The sequence below is a fragment of the Hyperolius riggenbachi genome, chromosome 3 (assembly GCF_040937935.1).
Source record: "Hyperolius riggenbachi isolate aHypRig1 chromosome 3, aHypRig1.pri, whole genome shotgun sequence".
NCBI classification, from domain to species: Eukaryota; Metazoa; Chordata; class Amphibia; order Anura; family Hyperoliidae; genus Hyperolius; species Hyperolius riggenbachi.
The window spans coordinates 222,008,588-222,023,227 of record NC_090648.1 but is presented as its reverse complement, the minus strand read 5'-3'; the positions used below and the strand labels follow the sequence as shown (position 1 = coordinate 222,023,227).

The 14,640-nt window shown below is 45.8% G+C and overlaps 1 protein-coding gene across 1 annotated transcript in view; it reads left to right on the top strand.

Annotated features, from left to right (window-relative positions):
- CIB2 (calcium and integrin binding family member 2) overlaps window positions 1-14,640 on the top strand; it is a 53,926-nt gene that overhangs the window by 25,669 nt on the left and 13,617 nt on the right. Inside the window, exons 2-3 of the mRNA XM_068272594.1 lie at window positions 30-64; window positions 11,443-11,554. Coding sequence (XP_068128695.1) covers window positions 30-64; window positions 11,443-11,554 — 147 coding nt within the window. The remainder of the gene's footprint in view (window positions 1-29; window positions 65-11,442; window positions 11,555-14,640) is intronic.

The following is a 14,640-nucleotide window of genomic DNA, read 5'->3' as shown; positions in this document are numbered from 1 at the left end:
TAGTAAAAGTTTTCCTTCTGTCTTTTAAGGATTGCACTTTTTTCACTCGAAAAGAAATCCTCCGGTAAGTCTTTGATTCGAAATCATTATATTCTGTTATAATATTTTCATTCATGACATAAATTGATCCAGTTATATCACTAGTAAAGCTGACATTGAAAAGTATAAACACAGCCTGCCTTTTGAAAGTGTACTTCATGTTTTTTTTATCTCTTTTAGGACCCTTTCACACAGAAGGCTTAACTGTGCACTTTTTCGGGCAGTTCAGCCTCCCATCTGCTGGCCACCTAGCTCATTTTGGTTGCAATTAATCTCCCTGGCGGTATGATTCATTCCGGATTGTAGGGTCTAAAATCGGTACAATATTTTTTGCAGGTTTTAAAACCCTAAAACAGGGAAAAAAATCATGCTGCTAGAGAGCCTGCAGCAGCCCAGCACTCACCTCCCTGGAATCCAGCACTGCAGTTCTCTTCCCTCTGTCCTCTGGGTGGCGCTGTAACCCTATAGTGAGATTGCCGGCTATTGTCATGATAACAGACAGCGATCTCACCAGTGGAATGCAGAGCCTCCATAGACAGGCGGGAGAATGGCTGCCGGCATCTGGATCCTTGGGGAGGTAAGTTAAAGCAGTAGGATCAGCCATACTATGCCAGGGAAAAAAATACATATATAAGTAGATAAATACTTGATCTACTTACATAACACATGTATTATACTGTCCACGTTTTGATTTCAGTGAATGTTATATACTAAATTACGAGAATTCTGTTCCTGGTGGGGGCCATGTCTTTTGCCCACAGTTAAGGATAACTCGTGATGTCATTTCTGCCCTTTATTTTTTTTCTTGTCTCCTCCAATCACTGAGTCGCCTCAGCCTTGCTTGTAAACACAAGTGAGTAGGGGATTAGGTTTCAGATAAGAAGCTGGCAGGGAAATAAAGGGAAGAGGAGGAATAGATTATAGATAAAAAGAACCCCCCAGCATGCAATTCTTTGGCACGACTACTAAAGGGCCAGTGTTCCTTAAGTATGTGATAACTCCAAATCATAACAGCAGAAAAAGTTTTGAAAGTTTTGAATGCAGGATTACCATCTTTATCACTTAATACACTCAGACCAGTTGCTGTTGAAATTTGATTTTTATGGTGACGATACCGCTTTAAAACACCCGCTGCACGCTATGTTCTGCACAAGGCTCCCGGCGGCTACCACAAGTCACATTTGAGGTTACCGCTCCTCGCTGCTTTTTCCACCCCGAGTCTAAATCGTGGATACCGCCAGGGAGGTTAATGCAGCCGAATGGCAGTATTTGTAACTTCATGCATGTCAGCATTTGACACATAGCAGGATTACCCAGCAGGAAAAAAGCAAAAAATGTCTCATCTGAGCATGTCTGCACTCACATGTGACTGGTGTGTGGTGACTGCCTCTCCACTGGGTGTACTGAGCACTAGGAAGTGCATGGCTGGTGCTCGGGAGCAGCTGATAGGTGGTAAATTCACCACCTTCAGCCTCTCATGTGAAAGAGGCCTAATGCTAGGTACACACAATACCTTTTTGTTTCTGCTCGATTTTCCATCCGTCGTTTTTTCCGGTCAATTCTCTGCTCTATTCTCTTATCTTCCACTCTTTTTTCTGATCATTTTTCATTCACATCTTTGAGAAATCGACCAGAAAAACAATCGGAAGGAATATCGAACATGATGGAATTTATCTATCGGACCATCTATCAGACGCAAAAACGTATGCTGTGTGCCTAGCAATAATCAGGCCATACATTTGTTAATGTGTACCATCGATATACAGCAGATTTGATCACAGTGATAGAATCTGCTTGAAGTTGGTAATGGAAACATTGCCCAGTCTTTTGGGTAGGATGGAAAATTTGCTCGAACGGTGGTGGGTCAGAATAGTGGCAGTACCCTCACCTGTCCTGCTGGTGCATGCCCTCCGGGTCCGGTGATTTAACTCCATGCGGCGGGTCTCCTCCTCCCCATGTCACTCTTCTCTTCTGTGTCATGTGATACAAGCTGAAGTTAAAACACTAGAACTCTGGCAGCATACACTCTGGCAGCATACACGCCTGGGCACCGAGGCAGGCAGTGGTAGCGGCTCCACAGACCATGAATAGTTTCAAAATCTGTGTGATGTGTGTGGACAGCCAATAGATCACTCTCTGATCAGATTCGATCAGAGAGGGGTTCTATCTGATGGTCGATCTGGTAGCCATCTATAAGAGTATGGCCACCTTTAAATTCCCCAGGTGTCAGGTGAAATGTCAGTAAAAATTTGAATGAACATCAGATATGCCTTCCCATGTATGGTCATTCTACGGTACAGTGGCGTACCTAGGGCATTTGGCACCCGGGGCTGGGTATTAAAAGACACCCCCCCCCCCCCCCCCTAAAAAAAATGGCCGTGACCACAACCTGTGGCGTGCTTCGTGGAAAAATTGGTGTGGTCATGACCGGATAAGGGCGGAGCTAACTGTAATTTAAAGTATTAGCTAGTATAGTTGCCCCAGTATAGCTAGTAGTTTCCCCCAGAATAGCTGCCCCCAGTGAAGCTAGTATAGTTGCCCCCAATGAAGTTAGTATAGTTACCCCCAGTATAGCTAGTTTAGTTGCCCCCAGTAAAGCTAGTATAGTTGCCCCAGTATAGCTGGTATAGTTGCCCCCAGTATAGCTAGTATAGCTGCCCCCAGTATAGCTAGTATAGCTGCCCCCAGTAAAGCTAGTATAGCTGCCCCCAGTATAGCTAGTATAGCTGCCCCCAGTATAGCTGGTATAGTTGCCCCCAGTATAGCTGGTATAGTTGCCCCCAGTATAGCTGGTATAGTTGCCCCCAGTATAGCTGCCCCCAGTATAGCTAGTATAGCTGCCCCCAGTATAGCTAGTATAGCTGCCCCCAGTATAGCTGGTATAGTTGCCCCCAGTATAGCTGGTATAGTTGCCCCCAGTATAGCTGGTATAGTTGCCCCCAGTATAGCTGGTATAGTTGCCCCCAGTATAGCTGCCCCCAGTATAGCTAGTATAGTTGCCCCCAGTATAGCTGCCCCCAGTATAGCTAGTATAGCTGCCCCCAGTATAGCTAGTATAGCTGCCCCCAGTATAGCTGATATAGCTGCCCCCAGTATAGCTGGTATAGTTGCCCCCAGTATAGCTGGTATAGTTGCCCCCAGTATAGCTGGTATAGTTGCCCCCAGTATAGCTAGTATAGCTGCCCCCAGTATAGCTAGTATAGCTGCCCCCAGTAAAGCTAGTATAGCTGCCCCCAGTATAGCTAGTATAGCTGCCCCCAGTATAGCTGGTATAGTTGCCCCCAGTATAGCTGGTATAGTTGCCCCCAGTATAGCTGGTATAGTTGCCCCCAGTATAGCTGCCCCCAGTATAGCTAGTATAGCTGCCCCCAGTATAGCTAGTATAGCTGCCCCCAGTATAGCTGGTATAGTTGCCCCCAGTATAGCTGGTATAGTTGCCCCCAGTATAGCTGGTATAGTTGCCCCCAGTATAGCTGGTATAGTTGCCCCCAGTATAGCTGCCCCCAGTATAGCTAGTATAGTTGCCCCCAGTATAGCTGCCCCCAGTATAGCTAGTATAGCTGCCCCCAGTATAGCTAGTATAGCTGCCCCCAGTATAGCTGATATAGCTGCCCCCAGTATAGCTGGTATAGTTGCCCCCAGTATAGCTGGTATAGTTGCCCCCAGTATAGCTGGTATAGTTGCCCCCAGTATAGCTGGTATAGTTGCCCCCAGTATAGCCAGTTTAGTTGCCCCCAGTATAGATGCCCCCAGTATAGCTAGTATAGTTGCACCCAGTATAGCTGCCCCCAGTATAGCTAGTATAGTTGCCCCCAGTATAGCTGGTATAGTTGCCCCCAGTATAGCTAGTATAGTTGCCCCCAGTATAGCTGCCCCCAGTATAGCTGGTATAGTTGCCCCCAGTATAGATGTCCCTGGAGGGGGGAAGCAGCGCTAGAAGGAAGGCGGAGATCTGTGACGACATGACGCTGCCCGCGCTTGGAACGCAGAAGTGGTGAGTAATTCTCCGCACGTCTCCCCGCCGCCGAGCCCGCACTTGCCACCGCTGAATGGAGGGGGAGAGAGGCAGAAGGAGGGGTCCCAGGTGAGGGAGGGGGGGATATTTCCCCCCTCCCCACCGCTGCCCCCACTGCCCCTCCTTCTAGCGCTGCTTCCCCCTCCTGCTCTGCGCAGTACAGTAGGAACGCCACTGCTGCGGTATCATTCAGTTATCTGCATGCTTGACCACTCATCCTTTAGGGCTGCTTCACATGGGCTTCTACCGAGCTTCTGCTCAGCATCTCGTTTAAACGCCTTTTTTTTATTCAAGAACACCCACATTTAACAGCTAAGCTTTTAATATCCTTTGAAGGTTTTAATGGCTTTCAGTGTGTAACGTTTGAGAGTGTTGCGTTTTCTGGGCTTTTGCAGGAAGTATAGGGAAAGGGCTGGGATTTTACAGGCTTTTGTTGGCTTTAATTGGCCTTCAGTGGTTTTTGCTGCCATTCAAATGCAACACCAGCAACAGCAGACGATTTCTAGAAGCTGCATGTTGCTTTTGAGACGAGACGCCAGGATCTACCGACAGGCTTTCATGAAAGCCTACAGAAGCTCGTACTAAACGCTCCCATTCACTTGCGGGATGGCACTCGATCCCTAAAAACGTTGCTTTTAAAACACTCATTAAATGCCCACAAAGCGTCCGTGTGAGCCAGCCCTTATCTAAAATGTTTTCTTTAGCAGCACTATACTTGACAGTACATAACACAGTATATGGTAAAGGTGTTAGGGCTGGTTCACACGGATGCTTTACGGGCGTTAAACAAAGCGTTTGCACTGGTTAAGGGCCCCAATTCTGACTGTAGATACAGATCCGTGAGCTTTATTTTATTCTATAGTGACACAGAGTTTATTGTGGGCCATGTCTAAACTGGTGGCTTCAGTATGAGCCAACTAAGAAGGCAGGAGTGGGTTAGCAGCTGCAGTGGCACTCTGTACCTACACATCCATCCTTCCATTGCTAATTCCTCAGCAGCTGCCTATGAATATATGCAGCATCCACCTCTCCTGCACAGGAAGAACAATGTAAAAAACATGCTGAAATTCCAAAGGGTTCACATACTTTTTCTTGCTACTGTATTATATCAGTCTCAAAATGCACCCTGATCAGATATGAGGACCCCATGGCTGCCTACTGTTTAGAAACAGGTCTCAAAAGCAGTTTCTATACAGGGTACACTGTACACCAGTTCCATTATCTCTGATGTGTGCCAGCTTCCCCAAGCCTCTTCCTTTTTCCTGCAAACCCCCTGCTACTGCCCATTCCTATTAAGTGTTTACTCAATTCTGTAATCTGTAGTAAGATCTTATCATTAAGTAGACAAACGGGGTACGGGATATCATAAACCTCTTATTGGCCTGTCTCACCCATAATGTACAATAATGCAAATGGATTAAGTATAGGGAGCACTAGGCTGGTTACAAAGGTAATACAAAATCTTTATTGTTATTCAAAGCTGCATATAGTGTCACACATACAAAACCCCCTTTAAAAACAAGCAAAGTAACCTGGCTAAAGAATGCGTCTAAAAAAGGCCAGAATCGTCCCTTCTGGAGTGCACTCCTATGAAAAAAGGACTGACATGTCAGGACATTTTGGTCTTCAGGCCCATATATAGCATATGCCCGGTTGTAGGCAATCGCCCGTTGGTAGCACGGAGTCCTGCACCTTTAAAGATTGCACCGCCCGTGTGCTGGAAGATACAATGCACGCCTCTATGTAAAGAACATATACGCTCTCATTACAGACACATGTATTCGTGTCTAACCTCTAACTCCTATTGCACGCAGTGGAAGAACCAGAGACTCACGTGACCCGACAGGACGAATGGCGCCCGCATGGAGGGAGCAGCCACCTCTATTGTGGCGGCGCACATAAGTTGAAGTCGTCAGTTGGCTTGGGTAGGTTGAGAAGTCCCATCTGGTATGCGGCAAAGGAGGAGGAAGAGAAGCGGAGGCACGGGGGACATTCAGCGCGGAGCGCGCTTCCGGGTGGAGCCGTTCACGTGACGCGTTTCGTCACTCACACGTGACTTCCTCAGACGTGACGTCGGCGGCGTGGTTGCGCCCCTATATAGCCATGGCAACCACACCTACTGCTTAATTCAGTACGGGAAGTAAAGGTAATTAAAAATTAAGCACCAATGCACTGCTTTTTGTAAACAAGTGTTCCTTTCAAGGCTGGTCATCAAAGAGGTATAGCGGCTTTAGGACATACGAGTCACAGGAACACTTTTAAATTCAGGTCTCCGTTTAAACCTTGCGGGGATAGGCTCCCACACTCATATATGAACTTTGACTCCTTCTGTTGGAGTTGCTTATCAAAATCGCCCCTTCGGGGGCTAATATTCAACTTGTATATCCCCATAAAACGGAGTCCCGATGTGTTTCCATTGTGCACGGTCCTGAAGTGCTGGGCGAGAGGATTAAGTCTTTTTTTGTCAATGGTGGTACTCCTGATATTGGCCAAATGTTCACCAATTCGTGTATTCAATGCTCGGTAGGTTTTCCCAATGTAGATTAGGTCACAGGGGCACCTAATCTGATAAATTACTTTGGTAGATGTACATGATATATAGTCATTGACAGTAAAAAATCTGGAGCGGTCGTGATTATAGAAACGATTGCCAGTCTGGACAAATCTACATACATCACAGTCCAAGCACTTATGCATCCCCCTATTTGATTTCTTTTTAGGGGATTTAGTCCATCCAAATTCACTGGAGACCAGGAGATCACCCAAGTTGGTACACCTTTTGGCCGCCATGTGTGGATAATCACCCACAATTTCTGCCATAACTGGATCTCTTAACAAGAGGTGCCAGTATTTCTGTAAGATCTGTCGGATCTCCACAAAATGGGCGCCATAGGTTGTAACAACTCGGGAAACAGCCTGTGATTTGGGGTCATTCACAGGGGGGACCCCCTGTGCCCCCACAGCTCTTTTTGTCAATAAATCACTCCTGTCACGGGCCAAAGCCCTGTGATATGCCGAAATAACAATCCGGTTGGGGTACCCCCTTGCCAGCAACCTGCGTCTCAAATCCCCTGCTTCAATGTTAAAACTGTAACGCGAACGCGAACCCGGTTCGCGAACCTAAAATCGGAGGTTCGGCCCAACTCTAATCAGGAGTACCACCATTGACAAAAAAAGACTTAATCCTCTCGCCCAGCACTTCAGGACCGTGCACAATGGAAACACATCGGGACTCCGTTTTATGGGGATATACAAGTTGAATATTAGCCCCCGAAGGGGCGATTTTGATAAGCAACTCCTACAGAAGGAGTCAAAGTTCATATATGAGTGTGGGAGCCTATCCCCGCAAGGTTTAAACGGAGACCTGAATTTAAAAGTGTTCCTGTGACTCGTATGTCCTAAAGCCGCTATACCTCTTTGATGACCAGCCTTGAAAGGAACACTTGTTTACAAAAAGCAGTGCATTGGTGCTTAATTTTTAATTACCTTTAATTCCCGTACTGAATTAAGCAGTAGGTGTGGTTGCCATGGCTATATAGGGGCGCAACCACGCCGCCGACGTCACGTCTGAGGAAGTCACGTGTGAGTGACGAAACGCGTCACGTGAACGGCTCCACCCGGAAGCGCGCTCCGCGCTGAATGTCCCCCGTGCCTCCGCTTCTCTTCCTCCTCCTTTGCCGCATACCAGATGGGACTTCTCAACCTACCCAAGCCAACTGACGACTTCAACTTATGTGCGCCGCCACAATAGAGGTGGCTGCTCCCTCCATGCGGGCGCCATTCGTCCTGTCGGGTCACGTGAGTCTCTGGTTCTTCCACTGCGTGCAATAGGAGTTAGAGGTTAGACACGAATACATGTGTCTGTAATGAGAGCGTATATGTTTTTTACATAGAGGCGTGCATTGTATCTTCCAGCACACGGGCGGTGCAATCTTTAAAGGTGCAGGACTCCGTGCTACCAACGGGCGATTGCCTACAACCTGGCATATGCTATATATGGGCCTGAAGACCAAAATGTCCTGACATGTCAGTCCTTTTTTCATAGGAGTGCACTCCAGAAGGGACGATTCTGGCCTTTTTTAGACGCATTCTTTAGCCAGGTTACTTTGCTTGTTTTTAAAGGGGGTTTTGTATGTGTGACACTATATGCAGCTTTGAATAATAATAAAGATTTTGTATTACCTTTGTAACCAGCCTAGTGCTCCCTATACTTAATCCATTTGCAAGATCTTATCATTGCTTTCTGCGTATTGGTTCTTGTTCCTTTTATTCCTCCAGGAGGCAGGAGGGATACTCACAGAAACAGGAAGGATAAAACACATAGTTGTTTTGTTCCTCTTTTAGGTCTTATGCATACAGTATATGGCAATACACATGTCACAGGCTGCATGTGCACGAAGCTGCAATATTCATTCTTGCTTTGCTAACAAACTGAAAGTACATGGACTGCAACGAGTCATATGAGGTTCAGCTTTTATTTTCACATTAATAGACCTAATAGACCGGCGTAATGTCTGTCACACATGGATAGATTTTTATGTGGTTGTTTTACCCTATTGATTTTCAAATAATCACAAATGCAGTTAATGTAATAATCCAAATGCTTTAAAAATTATCGATTCGATTCACTCCAACTGAAAATTGCATTCAATAATTTGATCACACTCAAATGAAAAACAATTTCAGTTGATTGATCAGTTTTACTTTTTCTGTTTTGTATGGACATCATACAGAATTTGTATAGTCAATCTTAACGCTTGACCAGCATAAAGTTGCCCATACACTTATCTACAGTGACCAGATTTTTCTGGGTCCAACCTGGGACGGGACGAGGGGGGGAAGGGGTGTTGCCGAAAAATGGGCGGGGGGGGAATCGGCGGGGGGCCGCAGCTGAAAATGGGCGTGGCCATGACATTGTATGGGCGGAGCGTAACCGTAACCCCAAAGCAGCAAATATAGCCAACTATGACCATTAAATAATAAATGCAGCAACAGTTACCCCAGACAACAGAAAATAAACGCAATGTGGGAAACATTTCAGCAAAAAACAAACGCAATTTGGGCAACATTTCAGCAAAAAACAAACACAATTTGGGCAACATTTCAGCAAAAAACAAACGCAATTTGGGCAACATTTCAGCAGAAAACAAAAGCAATTTGGGCAACATTTCAGCAGAAAACAAACGCAATTTGGGCAACATTTCAGCAGAAAACAAACGCAATTTGGGCAACATTTCAGCAGAAAATACACGCAATTTGGGCAACATTTCAGCAGAAAATACACGCAATTTGGGCAACATTTCAGCAGAAAATACACACAATTTGGGCAACAAATCAGCAGAAAATACATACAATTTGGGCAACATTTCAGCAGAAAATACACGCAATTTGGGCAACATTTCACCTGCAAAAAAAAAAAAATTTACTCACCTGGCAGAAGTCTCTTCTCCCGGCCGGCCTCTGGCACGCAGTTCACACGGATATATTGCTCGTGCAATCTCCCGCGCTGAATGGAATAGCAGGGCTACGGGAAGATGGTGCCCGAAGCCCTGTACTGGAGACATAAATAGTCTCCAGCACAGGGCTTCAGACGCCATCTTCCTGTAGCCCTGCTCTGCCTGCTGGAAGACTATGCAGGCTGGAGCGGGGCTGCGGGCTATGAACTGGCGCGGCGTCTATTAGACGCAGCGGCCAGTTAATGCAATGGACGGTGGCCAGAGTTTCGATGCTGGGACGTCCGGCGGCTAAAAGCGGGACGTTTCCCGGGACATAGCGCAGCCTGGGACAGGGGACCCCGAATCCGGGGCGCATCCCGGCTAAAGCGGGACATCTAGTCACCGTAACATATCCCATTCAGTTCTCTGCAGTTTATTACTCTGATCAAATCTTGATCAAAAGTATCAATCGACAGTACAGAAGATCTGGGTTGATCTGTTGATCAAGGGTGGAGCAGTAGTGGTGGTAGATCGCTGGCCTATAGCGTTACACTGCATCGAGCGATTTACTATAGATTCACTCCCTGTGTGTTAGGAGTCGATTCCTTCTCTGAATTGATCAGCTGAGGTGGACGATAGCAACGGCTCCTGCCAAGAATCTAGGCTGTGTATAGTGGCCCTTGATGCCTCGGCAGCCAGGTGGATCGACTTGGCCATGGCCAGTCGCCAGCTGATTGGTTTGTTGTTCTTTCCACTCACCCAGCAAGTGGATTTCCTCAGCTTATCCAGCTCCTAGTCCGATACTGACCACGCTGCACCCAGGGGCGTACCCACCGGGCCCCCTTGCAGAAATTTTAAGCGGGCCACCCCCCCCCCCCCCCCCCCCCGGACCCGCTCAGGGCCGTTTTGGGGGGCTGGAGGGGTCACAGCATGAGGGGAAAGCTATGGCCACACTTCCCTCACCTCGTGTTCTCCCCTCTGCGCTCCCCTCCAGCTTCAATAACCATATTGTGTGCAGCGGCGGGCAGCCTCTCTCTCTAGTGTCTGACGCGACTTCCGCGTCAGAGGCTAGAGAGAGGACTGTCCGCCCTCCCCGCCGAGTGTGGCCATAGCTTTCCCCTCATGCTGCGACCCCTCCAACCCCCCAAAACGCCCCCCCCCCCCCCGCTTAGCAACATAAAACATTGCTAGCCTATAGGCTAGCAAGATGACTGCGCAGTGTTGGCCCTGCAATTTCCCACAAGGGATTCCCGCTGGATGACATTCATTGTGAGTGTGTACAAACCTTCAGCAAAAGCAACAAGTTTTGCATCAGGATGATACCGTTTATTGGCTAACTTAAAATGTACCTAAACCAATTAGATTTACGTACCTGGGGGCTTCGACCAGCCCCCTGCAGCCATCCTGTGCCCGCGCCAGTCCTCCTGCCGCAGCTAAGTTTTGTTCTTCAGAGACCGGGAGATGGCAGGCCACTTGTGCACCTGCGCTGCCCTCGCCACATAAGTTTTCGAATAAATGGTATCATCCTGATCTGAATTTCTTGTTAGTTACTTTAGAAAGATAATCTGTCAGAAAAGAAAGATCTAAGGACAGATTTCACAGTTTCTTGCTTTATGACAAAGAGAGGACCAGGCAGCAGGCTTTTGTTATTCATGTCCTGCATCAGCAATGCTTAGGTAGACATAAGGCATAGCTTCTGTCCTGTAACAAGATATATAGTCCTGTGTATATATAGCCCTGTCAATGTGAGAACAGAAAATATGACTTGTAGTGTATGCCTTTTTCACATACTGTATATCCTCCTGACAATAATCAGGTATATCTAGAACTACAGTATATTTACAGGCAATTACTAGTCACTTTTCAGGATATACTGTATCAATAAATAAAATAGTTTTGTTTCGTTTTAGTAACGAGAGTAAATGTTTACGCTGGATGTTTTTGCTGTTACAGGTTACACGGGCGGTTCTATGAGCTGGCTCCTAATATTGTGCCTATGGATTATACAGATGACCCAGATGTCAAACTACCCATACAGCTTATCATTAGTATGCCTGAGCTGATGGTGAGATATTCATCATATGATCAAACAATCTATCATAGGCATAAAAATTAATGTTTTAGATGGTGTTTAACAGTACAAAAATGAATATTTTAGATGATGTGTATAAGCATATAATAAATTGTATAAAATTGTATCAAAAAAGCAATCGCTATAGGATCATTTTCCTGTTATGTTAGTGAAGTAGAATTTCAAGCATAATGCTGTACTATTTTACTACTAGAGGTTAGGGTCCCTATCTAGTGTTAGAGGTCCCAGGCGCTGCCTGATCATCTAGGTGCAGGAAAGGGGCACAGTGGCAGTCACATGACCTACATACAAAATTAGGTATTTACAGATATGTTTAATAAATGCATTTTTACTTCTTAGAACTGTTTATTCTTCTCCCCCAGGTCCAATAGTTCTGATGCCATGGAAGTGGCAGTTCTAATGTGCCACTGTATTACCTGCTTTTTATTTCACAAGGCTCCCGCCTGCTCTCACCCCGCATAATGTCACCACTGACACTTCTGGCAACTTGAGAAAGGCCACTTTAGGCCGAAACAGCGGGCTGTCACAGCCTGTCATTTTTAATGCAATAAAGGTTTAAGAGCTTATAATAAATGTTTTGGTGTGGTGCCGATCCTTCCAAGAACTGTTGCATTTTGAACCCTTTGTGGTATAGGGGCGAGCATCTTTAACTTTGAGCCTGGTGGGTGCTCCTGGACGCATGCTTGTACCACTGTCACAGGGAGCTTAACACAATGGCCACTGTAAACATAGCCTTAAAGTAGTAAGGTTGAATTTCTCTGATTTCTCTGTGCACATAATGGATTGCATATTTGCATTCAGTAAGGCTCAACAGTAGCTTGACATTCCGCCTTGAGGTTCACACTAATGTCAGACTGTAGCCTGTTGTCTAGTAAGTTCTGAGTGGAATGGGTAACAGTGCTGCTGGGAATTGTTGGTGTCCATGTCTTAGCGACAAATTACTTTAACTACCTGCGGACCGACGCAGTTTAAATCTACGGCGGGCGGGTGGCGCTGCGGTTCTGGCCCGGCATAAACTCTACGTCCCATTGACCGCGCGCCCCCATCGCTCTCACCGCTCTGTCCCCGCTGCGATGTGCTGCCCTGCCGCCTCTATGACGGCAGAGCACTGTGAGCCGGGCAGGAGCCGTTTTCATTGGCTCCTGGCCCTGTCATTCCTGTAAGCCGTTCCCATTGGCTTACATTGAGTGACAGGGTCAGGAGCCAATGAAAGCAGCTCCTGACCGGCGCACAGCGCTCTGCCATCATAGCGACGGCAGAGAGAGCAGCCTGCTGCGGGGACAGAGCGGCGTGACCGGCGGGCGCGACAGATTATTGCGGCAATTCGTCGGGAAGCGGCGGTTTACTGTACCAGCATCCTCTGGTCCTTAAGGGGGCAGAGGGTGCTGGTACTGAAGTAGTTAACCACTTCGCATCCAGACCTTGTTTCCCACTTATGAACCAGAGCAGTTTTGACAGTTTAGCTATGTCCTCATTTTATCCCTACTTACAACACAGAAATTAAATATATATTGGGCTTGATTCACAAAGCGGTGCTAACCTAGTTAGCACGCCTAAAGACTTTTGGGCGTGATAAGCATTGCACTAAGTAGGTTAGCACCGCTTTGAGGGAAAAACTTGCGCGCAAAGTCCGGTGCGCGCGAAACGTTGCATAGGGTTTAATGACGTTGCGAACGTTTAAACTTTGCGCACGTAAAACTTTACGCGCGTGAAACTTTAGTTTATTTTATCACGCCTAAACTAAGTTTAGGCGTGATAATGGGCTTTTCACCAGCGTGCTAACATTTAACACGGCTTTGTGAATCAAGCCCATTGTTTTCTTCAAGACAAGCTAGGCTTTCATTGTTTGCCATTTTTTCCCTCAAACAATTTTGTTTTCTATGAATTTTAATGGGAAAACAAGGGAAAAAAATAGAAAAAAAGCATTATTTTTCAGTTTTACCAATTCCAGTTTAAAGATATAAAGTGCTACTGTAGATAAAAAACACAAATTTTGTTTGGCTATTCTTACCACTTATCACAAAACTTAGATTATGTTCCTGTCACAATTTATGGTGAAGATATTTGATTCTGAAATAATGCTACAGAGTGTATCTTTCACTATGAACTGAGAAAATAAAAGTATTTTTAATGGTAAAAATCAATCTCATTAGCTCAGGAAACATATATTCCCATTCACCAATTAGTGCTGCATCAGATAGTGCCAGAAATGTGCACAGGAGCAAGTCCAATCCTGCACAGCACTGCTTCTGCTACAAGACGTATATCTACTGACTCGTGGCTTAGATGACTTCACAGAGGACGTAGATATACTGTAGTAGTGGATAAAGTGGTTAATATTCTAGAGTTATGTGTGGCGCCACCCGCCAAACCTGTCATACTATGCCACAGTTGCCATGCAGATCCCATCCACTATAGGTTTCTGAAGACGATTGCACTTTTAACATAGTAATATTTAGTATTGGATGGTGTGCCCATACATGATGCAATCTTGAGTGTATGTTAATTGTTAAAAGTTATACATTTTGTGCTGAAAATCAGGGATTTTGCTGCCATCACTCTCCAGATTGAAACAAGGTGGAGCGAACTCAGAACTAGCTGTTCTTAAAAGGAAGAAAAAGGTTATTTGCTACCTAGCTAGCAAATCAAACCATTTATAAAGATAAACAATGCGGTATTGTGCCTCGTTTGAGGACTGAGTTCTTGCATGGACAGAAATAATCAGGTAACAAGGGCAGAACTGGAACGATTAAATTGTTAATTTAATAAAAAGAACTATACACAAAAATATACAGAAAACTGCCAAAAAGATCAAGTAGCTGAACAGAGGATTGGTTGGATAGAAATAAGCAGAAAAAAAGAAGTCATGGAATTGTCTGAATAGTTCAACATATCCTGGTTAGCTGAGTCCAATGAGCAGTACAGTCTTTGTTCAGAATAATCCAAGTTTTGGCCAGTGTCCTGCTGGTGTGTCACTAGATGGAATTTGACAAATAGATAAACTAAGGACGCAGACATCTGTCGTACCAGTTCTCTTAAAGTTCTCGTCCTGTTGGGAG